General features: G+C 61.2%; 1 protein-coding gene across 1 annotated transcript; it reads right to left on the bottom strand.

The window, feature by feature from the left end:
* Positions 1 to 685: 685 nt before the first annotated feature.
* On the bottom strand, positions 686 to 27,263 carry QRICH2 (glutamine rich 2). The gene is given in 22 exon segments (XM_062175236.1): positions 686 to 870; positions 2,436 to 2,561; positions 3,206 to 3,293; positions 3,872 to 4,019; positions 4,252 to 4,452; positions 5,524 to 5,625; positions 5,813 to 5,878; positions 6,321 to 6,442; positions 6,531 to 6,695; positions 6,887 to 6,961; positions 7,058 to 7,180; positions 7,864 to 8,118; positions 8,871 to 8,985; positions 9,434 to 9,531; positions 10,031 to 10,116; positions 10,692 to 11,759; positions 11,814 to 12,242; positions 12,486 to 12,701; positions 13,479 to 14,745; positions 25,911 to 26,021; positions 26,221 to 26,335; positions 26,812 to 27,263. Coding segments are annotated over 22 exon segments (5,613 nt in total).
* Positions 27,264 to 27,275: the final 12 nt, after the last annotated feature.

Genomic DNA, 27,275 nt, shown 5'->3' with positions numbered 1-27,275 from the left:
GGGGCAGCTGTCAGGGCCCCTGTAGACCCCGAGAGTCTGGCTGAAGGCCCACGCTCAGGCAGGTGGGGCGCCGCTGGGGTCTGTACCGTCACCACGCCGGCCAGAGCCAGCCCCACGGCCCTCGCTGTCGCCTCCCACCTTCACACAAGGGGCTGGGGCGGCAGGGAGCCCTCACTGGGCCAGCTGTGGCGGTGAGCAGAATGAGCCGCCGCCCAAGGGCTGGTGCGAGACGAGGCCTCCACCGTCCACCCCTTCCTGCTCTCTTCCCAGGGAGGAGGGAAACACCAGTGGCCCCTGGTCCGCCTGTGGGTGGCTTCCAGGCCCCCGCTGTCTCCACTCCGGGCAGACGGACACCTGCCCGGGGGCTCAGGGTTTGCCTGGGACTCCTGAGCCTGTAGCAGGCAGCTGCCGCCCTCACCTCCAGGGTACAGGGGTCCCAACTGCCCAGAGTGCCGGAGGGAGTGGGACCACCCTTGAATGCAGGGCTGGAGCCCCGGCGGGCAGCGGCACCAGAGCTGATGGGTTGCAGGGTAAGCCCAGCACCCTCAGATCGGCTCCAGACCAGACCTCTCCCAGAACAGGTGGGCCACGCTGGCCCTGGGGCGGCCTCCCGCCCATCTCCCCGCCCGGACCTCAGAGGCGCCCCAGACCCCGCCTCTTCTGAAATATTTATTTATAGCTCTGCTCAGTGGGCAGGGGTGGAGCGCGGCCCCCGCGTGGGCTCCTCGAGGCCCTCCCCGGGAGGCACGTCCAGGCGCCTCTGCAGCCCTGGCAGGGCCGCCGCGTCCGAGGAGCTGAGGGGGTGGACCGTGTTCGACTCGGAGAGCCGGCCCTCGGAGGAGACCGGTCTGTCTTGTTGTCGCAAAGAAACTGCAAGACAGGAGGGGCTGAGCTCGCTCTGCCTGGCCCCGCAGGCCCACCGAGGGCCCCTCCAGCTTGCCCAGGGCCCACGGAAGCCGACAGAGGCCCCCGGAGCCTGGACGTGCAGGGCAGGCTCTCCTCAAGCTCCCGAGTTGAGGCCCCTTTGGGCTTTGTGAATGAAAAATGAGGAAGTAAACCCACAGCCGCCCTGCGGAAGCCCAGGGCCTACCCCCATGGTAGCGCTGGCTCTGGGACCATGGGTGGGCGCACAGGCATGGGAAATCCCTGACAACAGCCAGTGCCTGGAAGTAGGCAGCAGGGTGCCTGGGAGAAAGGAGGTAAGTACCCCTGCTCCCCCCACCCCAAGAAAATCAGAGACCCTCTATTTCAGCCCATTAATTCTTAGCACCAGCCCTGGTGCCAGCTTGGCTGACTTCCAGCTCTGTGATCTTGGGCGAGTGCCCTAAGCTCTCTGTGCCTCAGTATTCCCAGCTGTAAGTGGGGCAAGCAACGGTCCCTTTACCTCTTAAGCGTTTTGACTTAAAATTGGTTCCTACATGGCCGGCATCGAGGCACAGCAGGGTAAGCTGCCGGGATGTGTTGCCTGTGATGCCAGCATCCCCTATGGGCACCGGTTCAAGTCCCGGCTGCTCCGCTTCCCATGCAGCTCCCTGCTAATGCACCTGGGAAAGCAGCAGAGGATGGCCCAAGGGCTTGGGCTCCTGCACCCACGTGGGGGACCCAGATGGGGCTCCAGGCTCCTAGCTTTTTGACCTGGCCCAGCCCCAGCCATCTGGGGACTGAACCAGCAGATGGAAGATCAGTCTGTCTCTCTCTGTCTCTCCCTCCCTCTCTAACTCTGCCTTTCAAATAAATCATTAAAAGAAACAAAGGTTGCTAAGTGTTGATCTCCTAAGCAGTGCGTGGTGTGTGGGGAGCCCTCGCCAGAGGCCCGAGCACGGTGACCACCCGTGGCTTCACGCCTCCCTCAGCCACAGGCGCTCGAGTGCTGGGGTGGGAGGGTGGTGATGTGCAGGCCCCAGGGCGTCCTGGAACCTCCTGCAAGGTGCTGTGGGCGCATCCGTCCAGCAGCTCGGGGGTCAGCTCTTATGCGATTGTCACAGGGGGCCTAAGCTTAGGGGCCCTAGGCCAGCACTCCTGGTGACAGGAGGAATCAGGTGAGGGGGGGGCAAGGCCTGCTCAGTCACTGGCAGGAGCGGCCTCCTGGGTCCGGGTCAGTCTCTCTCTCTGGCCCCGTGTCCCAGCAAGGGCCCCAGGGTCTGGGGGCTGAACTGGGGGCCACAAGCACCCCTCCAGGTGTCAGCACTGCAGACGGGGGCAGGGTCAGGGCCTGGAGCCACAGAGTGCGGGGTGCACGCCGCCCCATTTCCTCCTCTGAGCTGGGGCCAGCAAGAGCCCGCCCCGCAGCCCTGTTGTGTCAGTCAGGCAGCCGGAACCCACTTTCTCTCTTCTCCCTCCCGACCTTCCTGTCTTCCGGGAAACAGAGTCTAAAGCAGCCCAGGCAGGAAGGGGCGGCGCAGCGGCAGCGCCCAGGCCGCGTGGAGGGAAGCTACCTGTGTGGCTGCCTGCCAGGGTCTGCGCGCTCTGAGGCCGGGAGGGCGGCTGGCTGCTGTCGCTCAGGGACTGCTGCCTGTGCACGTGGGGCCGGGACAGCTTGGGCTTGTGCTTGGACGACAGCCCTGCAACCGGGGGTGGGGGGACAGTGGAGCGAGGGGTCGGTTCTGAGACACGGCGGGCGGGGGAAGCTCTAGGGGACTGCTGGGGGTGGGAGAGGGCTGATGTGGTCTGAGTGTGTGGCTAGGCCCCTTCCGGGCACCTGGGTCATTCCCAGGCCCGCCCGCCCACTCACATGCTCCCGGGGGACCCACAACATGTCAGCCCCGCACCAGACCAGACGCTGGGGAGCTCAGCCCTGGGCTTTCCAGGCCCAAGGGGAGGGTCCAGCCAGGACAGTGCACGCTGGGAAGGGACAGCAGCTCCCTGCAGGTCAGGGGAACTGGAAGTGGACCTTCAGGGCACTGGGAGGTCCTCACGGGGTGGGCTCAGCAGAGGGGGTTTTGCTGAGTTTGAGGAAAAGTAGGACTTGGCCGGGCGGAAGCTGGGAACAGAGGCAGAGCGGTGGGAGAGCAAGGCTGGCGAGCCAAAGAGGGGGCTGCCTGTTGGCTGACGCTGGCCAGCTGCCCCGACCTGCAAGCTCTTACCCAGTGGCTTTTGGAGAGACCCAGATGCTCGGAGACGTGGAGACGGCGGGCACCCGGGCTGTGGAGGTCCAGAGAAGTGCCCGGCCCCCAGGACGTGGAGGTCCCTGCTCCCTGGCACTCACCTTCCTTGGTTATGATGCCGGGCAGTCTCGTATCCATCCGCCCCTTGTAAATGTGCCCATCCAGGCCCAAGATGTCCACCTCGTCGTGCTGCAGAGGTGGCCACGTGCTCATCACCATGGCCACATCCAGAGCTTGCCCTGCCCTCCCGCCTCCTGGCACCAGTCCTGGGGACTCTGGGTGGCACAGGGCAGAGCAGAAAGAGGTGGCAGGGCCGGGTGGGCAGGTAGCCGGGGCCATGGTCTTCTGGGTCAGCAGGACAGCCGCTGAGGCCAGACGTGGGTCTGATTAAGAAACCACCTTGATAGGGCCGGTGTTGTGGCTGAGTGGGCTAAGCCACTGCCTGTGAGGCCAGCATCCCACGTGGGCGCTGGTTCGTGACCTGGCTGCTCCACTTCCGATCCAGCTCCTTGCCAGTGACTAGGAAAGCAGTGGAAGATGGCCTGAGTGCTGGGGACCCTGCACCCGCATGGGAGACCCAGACGAAGTTCCCGGTTCCTGGCTTTGGCCTGGCGCAGCCCGGGCCAGCAGATGGGAGATCTCTGTGTCTGCCTCTCTCTGTAACTTTGCCTTTCAAATAAATAACTCTAGGACGGAAGGGAGGCAGGGGCCGGGTGGGGAGACTCTTGCTGGCTTTCCCAGATGACGGGGGCACCGGGGGCCCCGACCTTCATGGCGATCTGGACCTCCTCGGCGGGGTACAGGCCCTGGGACAGGTGCTGCAGACGGTTGCGGCGGTAGGGGTAGGTGAGCGTGTGGCTGCCCCCGCAGCGCCGGGGCACGGTCGAGTAGGTATAACCGGCCATATCTGGCATCCTATGGATGGCAAAGAGTCGCTCAGAGCCGCCAGGGGCGTGGCCCAGGACACCCTGAGGGTGGGGCCCCCAGAGGGGAGAGGGCAGCTCTTCAGGGGCCCCGGGAGTCAGGGCAGCATGAAGGTGGGTGAGGGAGCAGAGCCCCCCGCCACGGGTGAGGCACTGGCTCGCGGGCCATGAGTGGGTGGAAGCCAAGCCCGGCCCCGGGGGGCCCCGGCTGCCCGTCCGCCTACCGCTTGTAGCAGGGGGAGCTGAGGCACTGGGCCTGCAGCAGCTCTCGGATCATCTGGCTGCTGGCCTTGGTGGAGCCTCCAAAGTGGATCTGCACCTTCTCGATGTCCATCAGCATCTTGGAGTGCATGGAGCGCAGGCGCCGCACGCTGCGCTCCGTCTGCGACAGGTCACCCCGAGGGAAGCCGCTGCCCAGTTTGAAGCTGCGGGGTGCGGGCAGGTGGAGGGGGGTCAGCCTGGGGTGGGACGGGCCCTGGGGGCACCCCGCCTCTCCACCCCAGTCAGCGATGTCTTTGCGCCCTCTTGTTAGGCAGGACCCAGTGAGGGCACAGCCGACACCAGGGAAAGGCCCGAGGGGCCAGCCCGCCAGGCAGGGTCTTCTCAGGTGGGAGGGTGCAGACGGGCAAAAGGGGTGCAGGAGCGGAGGTCAGCCCTGGCCTCTCCCTGTTGCTTCAGTCACCCCACCCACAGGAACCCAAGGGCTCCAAACAGAGTGTGCGAAAGCTCCTACTGTGCGCCCACGTTAGAGGGTGGGAGGTCAGAGAAGGGGCTGGAGTCCAGGGGAGCAGGACGCCTGCCCATGACCAGGCCCCTCCCAGGCGGGGCCCACCTCTCGCTGGGAGCCGGCCCCTGCCCCTGCAGACCCACGGTTGCTGAGAGTGCTGGAGCTGGCCCGAGGAGGAAGGGAGGCAGAGGAGCCCCCGAGGGTGGCCGAGCCCTGGGCAAAGCCCCACGGCAGCTCGCAGTGAGGACTGTGCCGCAGGTTATTAGCGGATCTTCTGAGGACCCCCACCCTGCAGTCAGCCTTGTGGGGCCGGCGGTGTGGTGCAGGGGTTAAGCTGCTGCCTAAAACGCCGGCATCCCACATTGGAGCACCAGTCCGAGTCTTGGCTGCTCCATTTCCGATCCAGCTCCCCGCTCATGCGCCTGGGGAAGGCGGCAGGTGGTGGCCCAAGTACTTGGGTCCCTGCCACCCAAGTGGGAGACTCGGATGGAGTTCCTGGCCTGTGGCTTCAGCCTGGCCTAGGCCTAGCTGTGTGGGCACCTGGGGAGCAAACCAGCAGATGGAAGACATCTCTCTGTCTGCGCTTCATGTAAATAAATAAATATATCTTTAAAAAGAAAGAAGGGAACTGGTCTAGTGCCCACCCACCCAGCAGGCCCTGCGTGCTGTCCCCCAGCGCCCTCTGTGGTCACACCCTGCCAGGGCCTCCTGGGGCCTGCACCGCCTCATTGGCCAGCACAGAGCCCCCCAGGACCCCGCTGTCCCATACTTGCGGCTCTGCTGCCGGACCTGCTCCAGCTCAAACACTGTGTAGGGGCGGATGGAACGGTGCCCGGGCAGGCTGGGGCCCAGAGGGGTCACGGGGATCATTCTAGGCAGGCACAGGGAGAGAAGAGGAGGGGTGAGCCGAAGAAAACCTGTACCCCAGTGCTCTCCCCACGTCTCTCCTCCAGCACCCCCTGGCTGGGCCCCGCCTGGGAGGAGCCGAGACCCTGGTGGCAGGAGAAGGGGAGGACAGGGGTGGGAGCCAGCCGGAGGGGGCGAGGCTGGGCACTCACTGTCCAGTCACAGGCGTCTCCAGGGGACGGTCACACGAGAGGCAGTGGAAATGTGCCAGGAGCTGCCTGTCAGGAATGGACCAAGATGAGGGTGAGAGTCCCGCCCAGAGGGTCCCCGTGGGCAGAGCTGGGGGCCCCCAGGGCTGGCAGATCTGGGACCTGCTCCCGGGAGCTCACCTGCTGCCAGGCACACGTGCTGCAGGGCCCCATCCTAACCCAAAGCCAGCCGGGTTCCCAAGAACCCCTGAGGGTGCCCTGTGTAGGCCTGGGGGGCCCCCTGGTGGCCGTGAATGGGAATCCTGGCATTCAAGCCCACCACAGGCCGGGTCCCCAGGGACCCATCTCAGCCCTGGGGGGGTCCCAAAGGACCAGTGTAGCCCAGCCCAGCTGAGCCCAGAGAGCCGTAAACCTTCCCCACTCCCCTTCTCAGCTGTAATACAGAGGGGCCTGAGCTACACGAGTCTTGCAAACCCAGGACAGCACGGCTATGTGGGCGCCCCAGCCTCACCGCCGCATGGCCGCGGCCTCGTCGGCCTGGTAGAGCGGCGAGCGCTCCCTGAGCTGCTGCCGCAGCGATTTCCAGCGGTCCTCCAGCAGCTGCTTTACTGGGTCCAGCTCCAGGCGGTCCAGCTGGGCGAGGGGAGGGGCCCAGGTGAGCGGGAGGAAGGCAGGGGTGGTTCTGGCCCGGGGGCGGGGCGTCCATCCCCAGCCGCCCCACCTTGCTGTCCATCTCCAGCAGGAGCTTGTCCAGCATCTTCTGCCAGTCCTGCTCCTGCCCACTCATCTTGGCCACCAGCTCCTGCATCATGTGGTTCAGCTGCTCCGTCGTGGCGTCGAACTGGACGCGGCTCACTTTGGCGGCCAGGGCGCTCTTGTCGGCTTTCTGGCCGGAGAGAGGTGGGAGGCCCCTGACCTGGGCGAGAGCCTCCAAGGGGGCCCGTTTCCCCCGGAGGCGTGGGTCCCCGCCTCCAGGCAGGGATCTGGGAGTCCACGTCCACCCCCCCAGCTCCCCTCCACACCAGGCCTCGCGCGGGGCTGTCAGCGAGGCAGCGGGACGGTCGGCGAGGCACCTACCACGTCGATCTCCATCTCCAGGTGCTCCCTGTTGGCCTTTTCCTTCTCCAGCTTCTCCAGACCCTGGTACAGCATCTGGGGGGAGGGGGAGCGATGGGTGGCCCTGCGGGGCTGCGGCGGCATCGGCAGCATCCCCCCCCCCCCCCCGGCCGCGCCCCGCCCGCCGCTCACCTCAATGTCCTTCTGCTTCTGCCGGTGGTCCTCGATGAGGTTGCTGGTGGTGATGTTGAGCTTCTCACAGTCGCCCTGCACCTGCAGGATGGCGCTCTGCACGTGGCCCAGCAGCTCCTCATCCTGCCGGCGAGGGGACGGGGTACGAGGAAGGCTCTGGGGCTGCTGTCAGACTGACCCGCAGTACGCCCCCCTCCCCACCTTGAAACATCACCCAGTGGATTAGCTCACGGCAGGCCCGTCTGGTTTTTCTCAGCAGTCTCTGGTGGGAAAGATTCTGCACCCATCCCTGTGGCCCCCCAAGAGGACACCCACAGAGCCCCCCACCCCATGGACAAAACTCGAGGGGCCTGGCCCGCTGCTGGGTGTCCCTGCAGAAGTGGAAGTGGTCTGGGACCCCTGGGAGTTGGGCTGGGGCCACAGCCTTCCTGGACAGCCCTGCCCCCTGCCCCAGTGCCCTGGGCCAAAGCTGAAAGCCTGTGTCCGAGAGGAAGGACCCCTGGACATGTGGCTGTCTCCGCCTCCACCATGGGTCTAGAGGGGGAAGGGTGAGGGTGAGGGAAGGCAAGGGGAGGGGGTGTCCCTGCCCCACCCAGGGAGCCAGCTCCTGTCCCCGGAGCCATTTCGGCTGCAGCTGCCCTCGCTGAGCCCCCATGGAAGGACCAGGGGCTTTGGTGGGTCGAGCTGAAGGGCTCGGCAATGGGGAACTCACCCTGAGGCCCCCTGAGGCCCTCCCAGGCTGCAGCAGCCCTCCGGGGGGCTGTGTCCCGGGGGGCACCTGCAGAGAGGCCGCAGACGGCGCTCACCTGGCTCTGGAGCTTGGCCTTCTTGGAGGGCCGGGAGGCAGCCAGGTTGTTGACCATGTCCTGGAGCTGCTCGTAGCGCTGCACCAGCAGGCTGACCTGGTGGCTCAGGTCCAGGCTGCAGGCCGGGCAGGTGGCCTCGGGGTCGATCTGGCCAGGCGCCGAGGTGACCGGGGCCTTGTGGGAGGGCATGCTCATGGACAGCAGGGTGGAGGAGGAGGCCAGCATGCTCTCGATGATGGTCCGGAGCTTGTCCAGCTGGGGGCAGGGCAGGGGGCGGCCATGTTCTGTCCAGGCAGGCGCTGCCAGTGCGGAGCCTCTGCCTCTGCCCTGGGGGCAGTCACCGCACCCCAGGGCCTCGCAGAGCGGGTGGCCCCCGTTGCGCGCTCGACGGGTCCTTAAAATAGTGAGCAGGGCCCTCGGGACGCCAAATCAGGTTTCCCCAGAGGCCGTGGGACGGGGAGGGTGACGCCCCTTCCCCAGCACGGACGGAGCCCACCATAAAGCAACAGGAAACGCGCCGATGTCAGCACAGTGGCTCTCACGGGCTGGGCAGGCGCAGACCTCTCTCGGGGAGACTGCTGTGCCTGCCCGTCCTGCTCCCCGCCGTGTCCCATCATCCCAGCCCCTCAGCGCTAATGACCGGCCCCAGTGGAGAGCCGAGTCGGGGGGCGGGGGGGGGGGGTGGGAGGGAAAGGTTTTGGAATTGGATCGTGGCGATGGCTGCACAGCTTTGCGAATGCATCAAAGCCACCATGTGCAGTTTACAAGGGTGGCTATGAATTATCTAAGAAGAAGGAGCTTTAGTGGGAGATGGGCCGGTGGGAACAGGTGCACCTGCCCATGTCCTGTAGCCTCCTAGCCGGCTTTGCGCTGGGAGGGGGCTGAATCTTAGGCACAGCTGTCCTCCCCCAAACACACACACCCCAAGGGGGAATGAGGGGCCCCCACGCCCCGCAGCCCATCTGAGAAGAGCCCTTGGTCCCTGGGTCTGAGGGCGGACTCCTCACCTGATCCTGCAGGTAGTAAGACGCTTCAGACACCGAATTCTCCATGCTGGCCTTGCCCTGCTCTTGGCTCTCTCTCAGCTCGGCCAGCTCCTTCTCAATGTCAGCCACGGTGACTCTGTGGCACGACAGGAGACCGCCTGGCTCCACTGCAGCCCAGAACCACCCCAGCCCACCAGTGCAGGGACCTGGCCAGCAGGGACTCGGGCGGGTCATTCACCACCGCCACCCCCGCAGGCTCTGTCTAGGGACCCCAGAGGTGGGCACCCGCCGTGCTGGCCCGAGCAGCTTCCAGGCAGTGGGGCAGCACTGCAGAGACAGGGCTCCGAGTGGCTCCAGCAAGTGGCCAAGGGGGCACAGAGCCCAGGGTGCTCCCTCCTGCTCGCCCAAGCCCCGGAGCTGTGCTGTTGGAGGGACCCGGGGGACTTCGACTGGGTCCTTGAGCTGGATGTGGACACCCTGAAGAACACACGCCAAGGACAGTGGTCCGTTCGGGGACACAGGCACGCCAAGGCCACTGTCGGCTCCTGGGCTGAGCGGTGGCTGCGCCGTGCCGGGCGCGTCACCTGAGGATGCCCAGCTGCAGGCTCAGCTGCCCGTTCTTGAGCTCCTTCCCCGTCTCCTGTTCCCCGTCGCCCTCCATCATCCTTTGTATCTTCTCCAGCTACAAGCCCAACAGAAGAAGGCGGTCAGGCAGCTCCCCGCTTCCGAATGTGCCCCCCGCTGCCCAAACCAGCCCCGCCCCCATTACCCGCCCCTTGCCCAAGTCAAGGTCCCTCCTGCACGTCGATTTGTCCATGCACCTGCGCAGCGTCCCCTCCCGGCTTCCCTCCCACGGATGCAGACAGCTGGCATTAAGCAATGGCTGAAGACGCAGCGGCCGCTTGCCACGGCCTCCGGCCCCAGGAGGTGCCACAGCCTGGGATCTGAGGCTGCGCAGATCAAAGGGGTGACGTCCTTGTCCGGCTCAGCTGAATCCCAACAGCTCTGAGCACCAGTTTTTAGACCCAGGAGATGCACATGGTGATGCCTGGTGTCCGTGTCCGCTCTGCCAGGACCGCAGAGATGATGGTGGGTGGGAAATGACCGTGTGACCTATCGAGACTCCATGCAAGTGCCGAGGAGCCCCGGGGACCACAGCAGACGGACTCTCCCGTACTCACTTTTGCCTTTTCCTGACGAAATTCTTTGGCCAAAGTCTTCAAGCCCTTTATCTGTTCTTGCAGGTCAGGGGGTACGATCTTTTTGACTGTGAGAAATCAGGGAGTTGGGTGTCCAGTGGGCTCTCCGTCTCCACTCCCAGCCCCTGCAACAGTGAAGCTACCCCAGGGAGCAGGACAGATCACTGTGTCGCGCTGCCTCCCCCAGAGACCTCGGGGAGCCGGTGGGAAGAGCAGCCCCTACGACACCCACACTCCATGGGGCTTTGGGACCCTGGCCCGCCGCTAAAATATGAAATACTCCTGGGCCCAAAGTTGTGAATGGACAAATGTGATGTTTCCCACTCCCACGTCCTTCCTCCCGCCTACCTCCCAGTGCTGCCACTTCCCTGTACCCCAAACCTCCCACAGCTCCTCTGGAGGAGCCTCGGCCAGGGCACCAGGATCCGCTCCATCAGTGCCCCAGCCTTCATTTCCTCCCATTCATCTGGACCCCACAGGCTGCTGGAGAGCCCAGGATGACTAAGGACGGGTTCTGCTGTTTTCAGAGTCCCAGGAGAGGAAGCCCCCAGCAGCCAGGAGTTGAGGCCAGGGAGGGGACAGGAAGGCCTAACTGGAAGCGGAGAGAGCAGCGGCTCTGCACACACACGCGCGCGGCACCCACCCATCTGGGACAGCAGGTGCTGCATCTTCTCCAGGTCAGTCTGGCCGGCCTGCTCCTCATCCAGCTCCTTCATGCTCTCCTTGAGCTCCGCATAGAGCGCGAGGAGCTCCCCCATCAGACGGAACGTCTCCACCGCCATGGGGAAGCTTGGAGCCACTTTATCCAGAGAGTCGCGCCGCGCGCCGTGCGCCTCGCCCCTGTCCGACGAGGCTCTGCCGAGATAGCTAAGGGAGTCGCGACTCCTGAGAAAGGCCCCATCCTGCCCGGGGCCTGTCTGCACAGGAACTCCAGGCTGGCTTGAGACAGGAATTCTGTTTGGATCCTGCCTGTGCCGATCGACACCCGAGTACACTGGGCCCCTGTAACCGGGATACGTGGGCCCCCCGTAGTCTGAGGGAGCTTGTGTGTGACCGTGCAGAGCTGCTCCTGGGGTCACCTGGTGCTGCTGATCTGGCCCAGGTGGTGCCAAATGCCCTTGATCTGGGTGTGCAGACTCCAACCCTGTGCTTACTGGTGTCGGGCCATGCTGGTCTGTGCCAGGGTGCACCAAACCTTGCCAATAACTTCCTGGTGGTACTAAACCCCTTTGGTCTATACCTGGTGGTGCCAAACCTTGACTGGCTAGAAGCGGTGACGCTTGGCCATATAACTCTCTGGCAAGGGGTGGTACACCATGCTGATACTGGTATGGTGGTATAATCCGAAAATCAGCCTGAATTGCAGGGAAGTCACGAACTGCTGTTCCTGGTACTATAACGCCTTGCTGATCCGGACCCAGTTGTCCCGAACCATACTGCTCCATTGTAGGCTGGACAAAACCGTGTGGATATGCACCAGGTTGCACCGGAACATGCTGATCTGTGCTGGTTTGTCCCAAAGCAGATGGGGGGTAGGCACCACGTCGTGCCAAACCACGGGGATACGTGCTAGGCCGCACCAGACCATGCCGATCCACTCCAGGTTGCACCATACCAAGCTGACCTGCACCAGGCTGAACCAAACCTTGCTGATCCACACCAGGTTGGACCAAGCCATGCTGATCTGTGGCAGGTTGCACCAAGCCACTCTCTTCTGCAGCACGTTGACTCAAACCGTTCTCATCTGTGCCAGGCTGAACCAAACTTTGCTGATCCGCACCAGGCTGCACCAAACCACGTTGATCCAATCCAGGTTGCACCAAACCATGCTGATCCACACCAGGCTGCACCAAACCACGTTGATCCAATCCAGGTTGCACCAAACCATGCTGATCCACACCAGGCTGCACCAAACCACGTTGATCCAATCCAGGTTGCACCAAACCATGCTGATCTAATCCAGGCTGCACCAAACCACGTTGATCCAATCCAGGTTGCACCAAACCATGCTGATCTAATCCAGGCTGCACCAAACCATGTTGATCCAGTCCAGGTTGTATCAATCCTTGCTGATCTAATCCAGGCTGCACCAAACCATGTTGATCCAGTCCAGGTTGTATCAATCCTTGCTGATCTGCACCGGGCTGCACCAAACCATTCTCATCTGTTTCAGGCTGCACCAAACCACGCTGATCTACACCAGGCTGGACTAAGCCACGCTGATCCATTCCAGGTTGCACCAAACCACGTGGATACATTCTGGGCTGTATCAAACCACGCTGATCTGCACCAGGCTGCACCAAACCAGGGTGATACATCCCAGGGTGCACCAAACCACGCGGATACATCGGGTACATTGCAGGCTGCACCAAGCCACGCTGATCCACTCCAGGCTGCACCAATTCATGCTGATCCACACCAGGCTGTGCCAAACCACGCTGATCCGCTCCAGGCTGTACCAATTCATGCTGATCCACACCAGGCTGTGCCAAACCACGCTGATCCACTCCAGGCTGCACCAATTCATGCTGATCCACACCAGGTTGTGCCAAACCATGCAGATCTGCACCAGGCTGCACCACACCAAGCTCATTCATTCCAGGCTGCACCACACCATGCTGATCTGTGCCAGGCTGCACCAAACCACGCTGATCTATGCCAGGCTGCACTAACCCATGCTGATTTGTGCCAGGCCGCACCAAACCACGTGGATACATTTCAGGCCGCACCAAACCACGTGGATACATTCCAGGTTGCACCAAACCATGTGGATACATTTCAGGCTGCACCAAACCACGTGGATACATTCTAGGTTGCACCAAACCACGTGGATACGCACCAGGCTGCACCAAACTAGGTGGATATGCACCAGGCTGCAAACCACGCTGATCTGTTCCAGGCTGCACCAAACCAGGCTGATCCACTCCAGGCTGCACCGAACCAGGCTGATCCACTCCAGGCTGCACCAAACCAGGCTGATCCACTCCAGGCTGTACCGAACCAGGCTGATCTGTGCCAGGCTGCACCAAACCAGGCTGATCCACTCCAGGCTGTACCGAACCAGGCTGATCTGTGCCAGGCTGCACCAAACCATATGGATACATTCCAGGCTGCACCATACTAGGTGGATATGCACCAGGCTGCACAAAACCATGCTGATACACTCCAGGCTGCACCAAACCAGGCAGATGGGCACCAGGCTGCATCAAACCACGCTGATACACTCCAGGCTGCACCAAACCAGGCTGACCCACTCCAGGCTGCACCAAACCGCGCTGACCCACTCCAGGCTGCACCAAACCGCCCTGACCCACTCCAGGCTGCACCAAACTGCGCTGACCCACTCCAGGCTGCACCAAACCACCCTGACCCACTCCAGGCTGCACCAAACCACCCTGACCCACTCCAGGCTGCACCAAACCACCCTGACCCACTCCAGGCTGCACCATACCGCCCTGACCCACTCCAGGCTGCACCAAACCAGGCTGACCCACTCCAGGCTGCACCAAACCACCCTGACCCACTCCAGGCTGCACCAAACCAGGCTGACCCACTCCAGGCTGCACCAAACCACCCTGACCCACTCCAGGCTGCACCAAACCGCCCTGACCCACTCCAGGCTGCACCAAACCAGGCTGACCCACTCCAGGCTGCACCAAACCAGGCTGACCCACTCCAGGCTGCACCAAACCTGGCAGGTATGCTCCAGGCTGAACCAAACCACGCTGGTCTCTGCCAGGCTGGGTCAAATTATGCTGATTCATGCCAGGCTGTATGGCACTCGACACTTCCAAACTGGGCCGAACCAAACCTTGCTGATCTGCACTGAACGGCATCAACCCAGGTGGCACCAAGCCGTGCTGATAGGCAAGAGGGGAGACAAAGCCATGCTGATCTAGGCCAGGCCGCACCAATCCTTGATGCTCTGTGCTGAGCGGCGCCATGCCACTCTCCTCCATGCCAGGCTGCTCCATACTCTGTTGGTCTGTGCCAGGAAATGCCAAATGATGCTGGTATGTGCCGAATGGAACAAGGCCATGTTGGTCTGCACCAGGCAGCTCCCATCCTTGTTGGTCCCTGCCAGCTACTGATGGCAGCATCTCACCGTGCTGATCCATGCCAGCTAGTGCCGAGTCCAGGTCATTGAAGCTGGGTGGGAGCATACCAAGCTGACCCACCCTGTGGGGTACCACACCATGTGGACCGGTGCTAGGGTGTAATCCAGGCTGGCCCATGCCGGGCGTCCCTAGTCTGTGATGGTCTGGCCCCAGGTGGACCTGACCCTGGCTCAAGGGCGGCCCACTGTGCCCTTGTCCTTGCAGGCCTGGCTGTGCGGCTCGCTCGTCTCTCCGTGGATGTGCTGGGCCAAGCTGCTCTCTGCCCCTGCGCTGCTCCGCCTCTGCTCTGACCTGAGACCCAGGAGGCTGCTGGGACCTCGCAGTGCCGGCTTCCTCGTGTGCCCTTGGGTGCTGTTCTCTTCCAGGGAGGCCCCTGACTTGCTCCCCGCTGGTGACTGCAGAGGGCTGCCCCGCGCCGCTGGAGGCCGAGATGGTCTGATCTGGGCCAAATCCCCCAGCCGAACCCAGAGCCTGCTCGGCGCTCGGATGCTTGGCGGAGGCCCCGCCGGGAGCCAGGTCACTGGCTGTCAAGGACGGCTGCCTTCTGCGCTTGGGGAGTCCCATCAGGGTTTCTGAGCCCTGGTTGAAGAGGAAGAAGGAAATCAGTGGCCAGGTCAGAAACACCCACTCCCAGGGCGGAAAGGAAAGAAGTCTGGGCTATCTCACCAGGAGCTACGACTGTTGGAAGAAAAATATAAACCCCTCTGAGCCTAAAGAGCTGAGCTGGACACAAAGATTTCCACAGTCCTCAAGGAGAGGTCCCCAGATGTTTGTGAGCGGCACACGTGTGAAAGCCGTCCTAACTGGTCATTTCATAAAAGATGGAGAAAACAGAAAAACCACGAGCGATCTTCCAGACTAAGTGCAAGGCTCTGGCTGCCTGCTTCCTGCCACTGTCTCCCTCTCATACATACTCCCCCCACGCCGCCATCAAGCATGAGAGAGAGAGAGAGAGAGAGAGAGAGAGAGAGAGAGGTCTTCCATCCACTGGTTCGCTTCTCAAATGGCTGCAATAGCCAGGGCTGGGCCAGGCCAAATCCAGGAGCCACGTCTCCACGTGAGTGGCAGGGGCCCAAGCGCTCGGGCCGTCCTCTGCTGCTCTCCCAGGTGCACTGGCAGGGGCTGGACTGGGAGCAGAGTGGCCAGCCCTCAGATATTGGACATGGCATTTTAAGCAGCAGCCAAGCCTGCTGTGCCACAACGTCCACCTTAGAAGAGGACATTAAACATTACTGCCGGTGTTATTCCTCACGTCCGTGGAAGGGATACGTATGCATTTTATAAAGATCTGGGGGCAGGTGCATCTCATATCTGGGTGCCTAGAATAGACTCCTGCCTCTGCTTCTGACCTGGCTTCCTGTTGAGGTGCCCGAGGGGCATCAGGTGGTGGCTCTGGTGGTGGGGCCCTGCCACCCACATTCCAGGCAGCAGGTTTGGGCTTGGCCCAGCCTTGTCTGTTGAGGCCATTTGGGGAATGAACAAGTATGTGGAAGATCTTTCTCTTTATGACACTCTGCCTTTCGTATAAATAAATAAATAAATTTTTAAAGACCTAAACTGAGGGCCCACCGTGGCTCAGTGGGTTAAGCCACTGGCAGCATCGCATATGAGCACCAGTTCCAGTTCGGCAGCTCCACTTCCAATCCAGCTCCCTGCTGAGGCTCCTGGGGAAACAGTGGACGATGGCCCAAGTGCCTGGGTTCCTGCACCCATGTGGGAGACCCGGATGCAGTTCCAGGCTCCTGGCTTCACCTTGGCTCAGCCCTGGCCGTTGTGGCCATTTGCAGAATGAACCAGTAGATGGAAGGTAGACTGATCTCTCTCCCCCACCCCGTCACTCTGCCTTTCAAATAAACAAATAAATAATATTTTTAAAAGAAAAAAAGACCTAAATTGAACATATGAAGATGAAGACTACAGTGTCTGCGGTGGAACACACCCTGGGCGACTTATGACGGAACAGAAGGTGATGGGACTTGAGGGTATAGCAACAGAAACCGAGAAACGAAACCAGAGAGAAATCGAAATAGAAATATGAAGAGCGCATGAACGAGATGCTAGATAACGTGTGTGGGTGCCTGTGTGTGCGTCTGTGTGTGTGTCCACCTGTGGTGTCTGTATGTGTGTCTGCCTATTGTATGTGTCTCTGTGTCTCTGTGTGTGTGCCTGTGTGTCTGCCTATTGTATCTGTGTGTGCTTGTGTGTCTGTGTGTTCATGTGTGTGCCAGTATGTGTGCCAGTGTGCACGTCTGCCTGGTGTGTGTGTGTGTGTGTGTGTGGTAAGAATCCCTGAAGGAGAGGAAAAGGAGGAGACAGAAAAAAGATGTGTGAAACGGCCCCAAACTGTACAGACTTGATGAAACTCTAAACTCAGAGGTACAAGAAGTTCATGCACTCAAACACATACATGATGAAGGAAATGACACATGGCACGTTGTCAATTGCTCAAAGCCAGTGATAAAGAAAAAGTATTAAAAGCAGCCAAAGGGGGGCCGGTGCTGTGGGGAGCAGGTAAAGCACCACCTGCAGGGCCGGCATCCCATACGGGCACCGATTCGAGTCCCGGCTGCTCCACTTCCGATCCAGCTCTCTGCTGTGGCCTGGGAAAGCAGAAGATGGCCCAAGTGCTTGGGCCCCTGCACCCACGTGGGAGACCCAGAAGAAGCTCCTGGCTCCTGGCTTCAGATCAGCTCAGCTCTGGCCATTGCAGCCATTTGGGGAGTGAACCAGAGGATGGAGGACCTCTCTCTCTCTGGCTCTACCTCTCTCTGTAACTCCATCTTTCAAATAAATAAATCTTAAAAAAAAAAAAAAAAGAAATGCATTCAAAAAACTGAAGGAAACCACCAAAGGATGAAATCAGATTCATCCTCAAATAGGGAACATAAATACCAAAACAGAATATTTCCAAGAGAAAACTAGAATCTTTTTTGTTTAAAGATGTATGTATTTGAAAGTCAGAGTTACAGAGAGGGCGAGGAAGATGCACAGAGACAACCTTCCATCTACTGGTTCACTCCCTACATGGCCACAGTGGCCAGGGCTGGGCCAGCTGAAGTCAGGAGCCAGGGGCTCCATCTGGTCTCCCACATGGGTGCAGGGCCTTCCGCTACTCTCCCAGGTACATTAGCAGGGAGCTGGACTAGAAGTGGAGCAGCCAGGACTCGAACCAGTGCCCAGATGAGATGCTGTCATTGCACACAGCGGCCTAACCCGCCACGCCACAACGCTGGCCCCTGGAAATTCTAGAACGGAGCAGAGGCTCCTTGGCAGATCTGAGCTGGTAGAAAACTCGGCAAACTCAGAAATAGGTCGATCTAAGGAGGAGAACACAGGAACAAAGTGGACGGCGACCTCGGAGATACCATCTAGTACATTAACTCCAGTCGTTTCCTATCACTCCTACAACACGTTATCAGAAACTTAGCCACTTACAACGGGACCGGCATTGTGACAAAGCGGGTAAAGCCGCCGCCTGCAGTGCTGGCATCCCATACGGGCGCCGGTTCAAGTCCCGGCTCCTCCACTTCCCATCCAGCTCCCTGCTGATGGCCTGGGAAAAGAAAAGGCGCTTGGGCGCCTGCTCCCATGTGGAAGACTGGAGGGAGCTCCTGGGTTCCGCCTGGACCAGCCCTGGCCATCCGGGGAGTGAACCACTGCATGGAAGACTTTCTCTAACTCGGAATCCCAGATAAATAAGCGAATCTTCTAGAAAAACAAACTAAGCAGTGTAAAACGATGTGGTTTCACCGCCACGCAGTCCTAGCAGCCAGAGGTCTGAGGCAGCAGGGCCCTGTCCTTCCGCGGGCTCTAGGGGAAGCCACCCCCCCTCCTCTGGCTTCTGGAGCTCACGGGTCCCCCTGGGCCCTCGCTCCACCTCCACACCCGCGGGGCAACACAGTTCCTCTTCAAACACAAGGAAAACCTGACCGAATCGGAGGGAGCTGCGAACCGCACCTGCCGAAAGCTAAGAGAGTTCATCGACGGCGAACCGCACCTGCCGCCAGGACAGCCAGGCAGGGGCTGACAGGACACAGGGAACCTGAACAAGGCCGCCAACCACAGACGGTGGAACGCCACCCCAGCGGCAGCGGACACAGTCTCCCCACGCCGCCACCACACACCACATGCTAGCCCATCAAAACAAACCAAAAAAAAAAAAAAAAAAAAGCAAAATAAGAATTTTCAGATCTCCGAAAGCTAAGAGAGTTCATCGACGGCGCGCCCCAGGTACCAGAAACTTCAAAGCCCTTCGGGCAGAAGGAAAGTGACGCCAGAGGGAAACCGGGGTCTACACAAAGGAACGAGGTGCGGTGGCTGGGGCCGGCGCTGTGGTGCAGTGGGTTACACAGCACCCGCAACACCACATCCCATATGGGTGCAAGGTTCGAGTCCCGGCTGCTCCACTTCCGATCCAGCTCCCACTAATGCACCTGGGAAAGCAGCAGAGGATGGCCCAGGTGCTTGGGGCCCTGCACCCACTTGGGAGACCCAGAAAAAGCTCCTGGTTCCTGGCTTTGGCCTGGCCCAGTCCCGGCCATGGCAGCCATCTGGGGAGTGAACCAGAGGATGAAAGACCTCGCTCTGTGTCTCTCCCTCTCTCTGTACCTCTGCCTTTCAAATCAGTCAATCTTCAAAAACTAAAGAAGCTCCTGCCAGCAGTGGCCCCCGCCGCCCCCTCGGTGTTCTAACCCTGAACACAGCTGCGTCGGGACCCTCACACAACCGTGGTGTCCTTTTCCTGTCTGATCGCTGGGGCACACGTAGGTGATACAGTCCAGCTTCTCCATCTTACAGATGAGAAGCCTAGAGTGTAGAGAGGCTACATGCTTTTTACAAGATTCATGCATTCATTTATTTGAAAGGCAGAGTGACAGAGAGATCTTCCATCCACAGATTCACTCCCCCAAATGCTCGCAATAGCTGAGACTGGGCCAGGCCAAAGCCAGGAGCCTGGAGCTCCATCCGGGTCTCCCATGTGGGTGGCAGGGGCCCAGGAGTTTGGGCCACAATCTGCTGCCTCCCAGGCACATTGGTGGGAAGTTGGATCAGAAGCGCAGAGCAGCTGGAGCACGGACCAGGCACTCCGATACGGAATGCAGGCGTCCCACGGAGCAGCTTACCCCCACAGCCATTCTTACTCAAGATCTGAGTTCATGATCATGATTTCAAACGCCCCCTGCAATTCGGGAAAACCCATCGGCCAGCACGTGCAGTGCGGCAAATACGCCAGCTCTTCCCAGGGGATTCTCTGGCCAGGGTGATGGGGGCATTGCGCCCTGGACAATGGGAGGCCCTACAATCCCGGCAAAGCAGCCTCCCCTAAGAACCTGCCGATTCCAGGGAGAGACATCGACAGTGTCTGAGAACCTGGCCCAGATCAGGGCAAGACCCCCCCCCTCCCCGCTCTGAGGTCAGACACTGCCTCCCCAGGGGGGCTCACAGCCCACCCACCCTCTCAGCACCAGGAATCCACGGAGGTGGCCCGGACGTGTTTTCTCTCACATAACACACTCCACAGACGTAGCAGCCTTGGGGTTGACTACCTCACAGTTTCCGTGGGCCACAAGCCCAGTCACGTGGCAGCTGGGTTTGCTAGCAGGGGTCTCGCGGACAGCAGCCAGGTGCTGGACGTCCGAGCAAGCCGCTGTCTTGTTTTGAGGGTCAGAGTTCACTTTGCAGCTCGTTCAAGACGTTGCCGGAATTCAGATCCTCATGGCTGGTTGTAGACGGACATCTCTCTGTGTTCTTGCTGCCGGCTGCGGGGGAGGGGGGGGTGCCTCCCAGGATCCTGGCTGCGCGGCCCCCTCTGTAGGGAGTTTGCTCATCTCGCTCACATGTCACCTTTCGCAAAAGGGCTCCCCTGGTTAGGTCGGGCCCACCCAGCACGACCTCCCTTAGATGAACTCGAAGTCAACTCACCGGCAGCCCGAAGGCTCACCATCCCCAAAGGCTCTGCCCATGCCCAGTAGGCAGAACCACTCTGTGTGGACACGTGGGGCCAGGGGTCCGGCGGCTTACACTGCCCACTGCCTGTGCCCGAGAAAGGCCTCCGGGCCTGGAAGGCAACCACCACAAACCAGGCGAGCAGGACCCGGACGCCCTGGGAGGGTTTTCAGACAGCCCACGAAGGCGCCACGGATGGCCAGTGTTGGAAAGCCGCGGCAGGAGCAGCTGCAGCAGAGCGGGTCCAGGTTCTCCGTCGACGTTCAGAAACATCGTCAGAAAATGGCATTAAAAGCCCAGCTGACCATGGAGGTCCTTGTGGCGCCACGTGGGATGTACACATCGGGTATCCGAGCCCCTGGATTGAGTCCCGCCTCTGCTTCTGACCCCGCCACCTGCGGATGCGCCCCATGGAGGCAGCAGAAAATGGCCCATGGACTAGGGTTCCTGCCACCCCCATGGGAGACACAGATTGAGTTCCTGGCTCCCGACTTCGGCCTGGCTCAGCCTCGGCTGTTGTAGGTATTTGGGGAATGAGCCAGCAGGTGGAAGCTGTCTCTCTCTCTGTCCCTCTGCCTTTGGATACATTTTAAAAATAATTCAGAAAACTTATTGGGGCCAACACTGTGGTGTAGAAGGTTAAGCCATGATCTGTAGCGCCGGCATCCCATATGGGCACCAGTTCAAGTCCCGGCTGCTCCACTTCTGATCCTGCTCCCTGCTAATGCTACTGGGAGAACAGAGGAAGATGGCCCAAGCGCTTGGGCCCCTGCACTGACATGGGAGACCAGATGAAGCTTCTGGCTCCTGGCTGGTCCAGCCACGGCCACTGCAGCCCTTTGGAGAGTGAACCAGCGGATGGAAGATCTCTCTCTGTCTCTCCTTCTCTCTCTCTCCATAATGCTGCCTTTCAAATAAATAAATCTTAAAAAAAAAAAATATATATATATATATATATATATATATATTAGGCCGGCGCCGCGGCTCACTAGGCTAATCCTCCGCCTTGCGGCGCCGGCACACCGGGTTCTAGTCCCGGTCGGGGCGCCGGTTCTGTCCCGGCTGCCCCTCTTCCAGGCCAGCTCTCTGCTGTGGCCAGGGAGTGCAGTGGAGGATGGCTCAAGTGCTTGGGCCCTGCACCCCATGGGAGACCAGGATAAGCACCTGGCTCCTGCCATCGGATCAGTGCGGTGCGCCGGCCGCAGCGCACCAACCGCGGCGGCCATTGGAGGGTGAACCAACGGCAAAAGGAAGACCTTTCTCTCTCTCTCTCTGTCCACTCTGCCTGTCAAAAAAAAAAAAAAAAAAAAAACAACTCAGCTGACCTGGGAAGAGCGGCCGGTTGTGAACAGCCTAACGAGGAACCAGGAGACGGCGCCACCAGAGCGCGTGAACCCAAACTCAGCGCTAAACAACAGGAATTTTCAGCTACACTGCAAGAGGCTACGTCCAGGCCAGTTCCACTGGGCAGACATCACTGTGGCACTGGCCGGGCTGCGTCCTTCCGGAAGTCCGAGGGGGGCGCCACTTCCTCGTCTTTTTCAGCTCCTGACGGCTGCCGCGTTCCCTGGCTCCGGCCACATCACCTTCCCCTCCAGGGCAGAATCTGTGTCTGCCTCCCTGTCGTCAAGGCGGGGTCACGGGATCCACCTGGGCGATCATGGGATCCACCCGGGGAATCTCCACACCTCAGCCAAGTCCCTTTGCCCCGTACACAACATCCCAGCCGGGGGGCCAGGACGTGAGTATCCAGGGAGCCACCGTCCAGCCCACCACAGTGACCAAGGGCAAAGTCAGGGTCTCACAGAACAAAGACTTCAAGGAAAACATGGACACAAAAGCTACCGAGGTAGGGGAGAAACGCGGCTCTAGAAACGTGGGGCACAGATGTCACTGGGCAGCAGAGACAGGTGTCACTCCGGACCCGGAAGCAGTGAGCGCCAAGGCTGACCCCGAACACAAACCACACCAATACCGGATGCTGCCCCCCGAAGCCTAAGTAGCCACGCTGCGACACACAGCCCCCTTCCTGGGAGGACTCCTGGGGACCAGAGTCGCCTGTGTGAGCTCTGTGCCTTCCACCACAGCCTCAGGCCAGGAACGCGGGAGCCCGGGGGTCAGGCGCTCCGCGAGACAGCTCCCCACCCGCCCCGCAATCGTCCCGCAAGGCTTTCTGACCAAAACCTGCCACGTGCTCTGTCCACGCGGCCCCCGGTGCCACCTTGAGCACACGGAGGCACGCCCACATCCGGGCGTGAGACGCAGGGATGTGTGTTGGGGGAGCTGGGTCTTGGGGTCAGTGAGGACACGCCAAGGTGGGATGAGTCACGTCCGTCCCGACCTCACTGTTCACCTGCTGGGTTCTCATCCTTCAGACATCTGCAGCAATTCGGTGAGGGGCTCCGTGAGCTGTTACCTGAATTTCAGCTGAGAGACGGGCGTAAGGAATTGTGTCTGGAGCCGGCACCCTGACCCAGCGGGGCAGGCCACCGCTTTCTCAGAGTCCCAGCCGCTCTGCTTCCGCTCCGGCTTCCTGCCCACGCAGCCTGGAAAGGCGGCAGGTAACCGCTCAAGTTCATGGGTCCCTGCCACCACATAGGAGTTCTGGATGGAGTTCCGGGCTCCTGGCTTCAGCGTGGCCCAGGCCTGGGGAGTGAGCCAGCGGAGGGAAGACCACTTGGTCTCCCTGTCGGTCTCTCTGTCACTCAGTAGATGAAAATGAGTTCATATGCATTTTTTTTTTTTTAAAGTGAGAGACATCTGGGCTCACAGATCCTGAGACACACACACATGAACCCCCATCCCCGACATCAGAAATCCTAACTCCAGCCTCAGCTGCTTGTAAGACCCCAGTGTCCCCCAAATTCACCTGCTGGCACACAGCTTGGCACGGCTCACACCGACCACCACGGTCCTGTCCGACAGCTCCAAGCAGAGCACCTGGCCCTGGCGCCCTCCTGGTGGGGCCATGTTTCCTGCTCTCTGTGCTGGGAGACTTGGATATGGGCTCTCCGGGATGACAAGAGAGGGGACGTGTTTCCAGGCCATTCCAGACGTGTCTGCGGCGGCCCCTCGGACGGCCCCTCCCTCCACGGAGGTCCCGCAGACACGCTGGCTCTGCTTTCTCCTTCCACAGAGAAATGCCCTTGACCTTGGTCGAGTGGTTTCTGCAAGGGAACAATTGATCTTCATCCCTGGGGCCCAGCAAAGCGCTCACTGGAGGCTGAGCGTCTTCCTCGTCCCGGGCCTGTGGGGGCTGAGCTGGCCGCCACTTGGAGTCAATTCTTCGGTCACAGTCACAGGGGACCGAGGACGGTTTCCCCCCCGTAATGCAGCTGTGACTCGAGCTCCAGGGCGGGGTCTCCGTGGTGTGTTTGGTCTTGCATTCTTCTCGCAGGTGAACAGCGGTGGCGGGCGGCAGAGGCCAGCCAGTGGCTGTGATGGGACAGCAGGGTCACTCAACAACGATGCCCCGTGGATTCCAGCACAGCCACGAGAGGACTGTTGGTGTTCTCGCCACAAAGAAACGAGAAATGTCTGAGGTGATGGGTGTGCCACCGACTCCAGTCGTCACACGCTGTATCCGTGCCTGGAGACATCGATACGTCAATCAGCCCGTCAATGGACGCATGATCCCATGCACTGGGACATCACGCTGCGCACAGCAGCACATACGTGGACTTGGGTGTTGAGCAGGAATTTTAAAAAGTAGGAGAAAGAGGGGAGGTAGAGGCGTCGCCATGGGTGGCAGCGGCCATTTGGACGAAGTGTGAAGATGTACCTGCTCACCTGCGGGAACACGCCCTGGGAGGGGCCGGTCCGCCTCTGCTCCCGCAGCCCCGTCCTGGACAGGGCGTCTCCCACGCTGGCCTGGAGCCCTCACCGGCTGCTCCGTGCGCAGGTGCAGCCTCCTTCCTCCCGCCTGGCTGACCACGGTGGGGGGGCGGGGATGCCACTCCTCTGTGCCCATCACAGCCCTGTGCTCACTGCCCACGCCCGGCCCTGGCTCTCCACGCATGAGCCAGGCAGAGAGCCCGCCTCGTAGTGCCTTAGGGTTACTGCTGTCCACCAAAACCCACCACTGACCTTAGAAACACCCAATTTCAAACTCCTGACCCCACGGTTACGCTAGGGGGTCCCAGCAGCCCTGCAGCCGGGTGGAGCGGGGGTCGGACTCCCGTTGCTTATTTCATTATCTCCTGATTACTGCATTATTCGTTGTCATTCCGTGCAGTGGCTGAACCTGTCATTCCCAGGCCTTGTACTCCTGCCTCTTAGAAACCTGCTAACGTTTATCTGGACTCTCATCTGCTTCGGGGTTACTTACGCCCAGCGCCAGCGCGTGCAGACTCTCACCTCTGGACAAGTGACAATGTCTGACGGCACTCTAAGGTTTTGCAGGAATCCTCGGCTGTCACCCAGAGAAAACGTGTTGATTCTCAGGCCAACACGTCAGTGTGAGTAGGAAACTTGGGCTTAGAAACAACACAGTGAGGGGCTGGAGCTGGTGGCTAGTGGGTTAAGCTGCCGCCTGCAGCGCCGGCATCCCATATGGGTACCGGTGCAAGTCCCGGCTGTTCCACTTCCGGCCCAGCTCCCTGCTACGGCCTGGGAAAGCAGCGGACGATGGCCTGAGTGCTGGGGCCCCTGCACCTACCTGGGAGACCCAGAGGAAGCTCTTGGCTTCCGTCTGGCCCAGCCCTGGCCGTTGTAGCCATTTGGGGAGTGAACCAGCGGGTGGAAGGTCTCCCTCTGTCTTTGTGTAACTCTTTCAAATAAAATAAATATCTAAAAGAAAACAGTGAGAGCGGGGGCCACCTTTCCCAGTCACTCCTTGTGTGTAGGAAACCCCGACTACTGCCTCTGAGAAGGAGCCCATTTGGAAAACTCTTGGCGCTCCCCCAGGTGACCACCTGGTGGCGCCAAAAGGTCCAGTCTGCGGCTGCCTCTGGGTGGGGGAGACCAAAAGGGCAGCTGATGCTCATGTTTGTGTTCTGATGACCAAAGGCCCAGGGTCTGGGTCACCCCATCTCAGCACAGACACACCACACCGCGTGCGCGGCCGCACCTGCACAGGGTCTCCAGGACAGACTGAATCCATTCGGCCAGTGGGCAAAGCTCGAAACGTGGGGCCCTGGCATTCAGGTCCAGGGCAGACATAGCTCTGCCCCCCGCCCCCGGCCACTGCTGGGAGTCTGATCCGGAGCAGCACCCATGGAGGGCGATCCGGCAGCTGCCGGCCGTGCCTAGGACTTTGTCCTGCTCACACGTGTCAGTGCCAGTCTGGGCAATTGTCAAAAGCTTGGGGGAAAAAAACAAAGTGCCTTCAGTCTGGGGGCTGGAGCTGTGGCGCAGTAGGTTAAGCCCCTGCCCGCAGTGCCGGCATCCCATATGGGCGCTGGTTCAAGTCTCGGCTGCTCCACTTCCAATCCAGCTCCCTGCTATGGCCTGGGAAAGCAGTGGAGGATGGCCCAAGTGCTTGGGCCCCTGCACCCATGTGGGAGACCCTGAGGAAGCTCCTGGCTCCTGGCTTCCCATCAGCCCAGCTCTGGCTGTTGTGGCTATTTGGGGAGTGAACCAGAGGATGGAAGACCTCTCCCTTCCTCCCTCTCTCTCTCTCTCTCTCTCAATCTCGCTCTGTGACTACCTCTCAAATAAATAAATCTCTAAGAAAAAAATGTGTCTGTGATTTGGAGCTTATGAACTAAGTTATGGACACCCAGAGGCCGGCACAGTGCACGGCGCAGACGGGGTTCGGGGCGGTCCCACCCCGGCCCCGGCCCTGGCCCCATGTTCACCGCCTGGGAGGCCCTCCAGCCGTCGGTAATCGCCTGCTCCAGCTCCTCCCAGGTCACCATGGTGACTTCTTCTCTGCCAGGAATGAGACTCAGTTTCCGGCCCACGAGTTCCTGAGGACAACAGAGAGGCTCACAGCCCTGGCTGACGGGAGAACCAGGGAGAACCCACTGTCCTTGGAGGGACCAGGGAGCCTGCCACACAGCACCCCACCCGGGAGGGACAGAGACACCAGGGGGAGAGTGGACAAGCCGCCCAGGAGAGGCCAGGCTGGGGCGGCCACCCCCGCCCCGCAGAACTGGCCGAGGTTACCAGGAATTCATCCCGATCTCGCATTATCTTCTCCACCTCCTCGATCCGCTGCAGGATCTCCTGGAAGAAGCGTTCAGAGGCGGAGGGTCAGGGCAGCCATCAGCCACCCAGAACCCTCCACGTGCACAGAGAGAGGACAGGAGGCGGGGTGGGTCCTGGGCCAAGGAGGGGCTCCGCAGTTCCCAGCCCGGCGGGGAGGGGAGCAGGGCCGAGCACCCATCTCACACCGCCCACCCAGGCAGGCGGCCCCGGTGAAGCCGATTCGCTCTAAGAATATTCCGAGTTGGCCGCTGGCCTTTGGGTCAGGCTGGGTCCCTGGGGAGGACGTGCCCGTCGCCCACAGGCCCTCACCTGGGGCTTCAGCGCAGGGAGCTCCTGAATCTTCTCCTGGGCTTCCTTGAGGATTCTCACCTCGTCCACCAGGTCCTGCAGCAGCCCCGCGGCCTGCACGGGAGAGCGCCAGGGTGGGACCCCGCACCTGCCCCCGCGGCTCCAGGCTCAGCTGCAGCCCGGGCCGCGCAGCTCACCTTGGAGGGGACGACCTCGCTGTCCTTCGAGGGCTTCGAGATCCTTCTGTGCGTCCGGTCCGGCCTCTCGGAGCCCTGGGAGGGCCTGCTCTTCTCCTCCAGCCACTGGCGGGGCGTCAGGTCCAGCTCGCTGGCCTGGGAGGAGATGTGCTGCACCTGCGAGGCGATGTCCTCCACCCTGCTGCCCATGGCCTTGAACTGCTGGCTGAGGTCCCTCACCTGGCTCTCCAGCGCCGGCGGCTGCGAGCGGCTGCTGCTCCGACGCCTCTCTCTGGGCGCCGGCGTCTCTGCCGACAGGTGCGGGGCGCTGTGCGAGGACCAGGTGGGCTCCAGCGAGCCGCCGGGCTCCGAGGCCGATTGGTAGTCCACGCGCGTGCCCAGCAGGCTCAGGTGCTTCAGCATGGCCACGATGAGCGTGTGCAGGGCCGTGAAGTTGACGGCGCCCACCTCCGGGGTGCCGATGGCCAGGTCGGCCAGCTCCCGCAGGGTCACCGAGGTGGCCGCCGCGGGCGGCATCGTGCGCCCTGC

This window comes from Lepus europaeus, chromosome 18 (genome assembly GCF_033115175.1).
Source record: "Lepus europaeus isolate LE1 chromosome 18, mLepTim1.pri, whole genome shotgun sequence".
Taxonomy (NCBI): Eukaryota; Metazoa; Chordata; class Mammalia; order Lagomorpha; family Leporidae; genus Lepus; species Lepus europaeus.
Note: the sequence above shows the minus strand (reverse complement) of the source record. Positions and strands in the feature narration are given on the sequence as shown.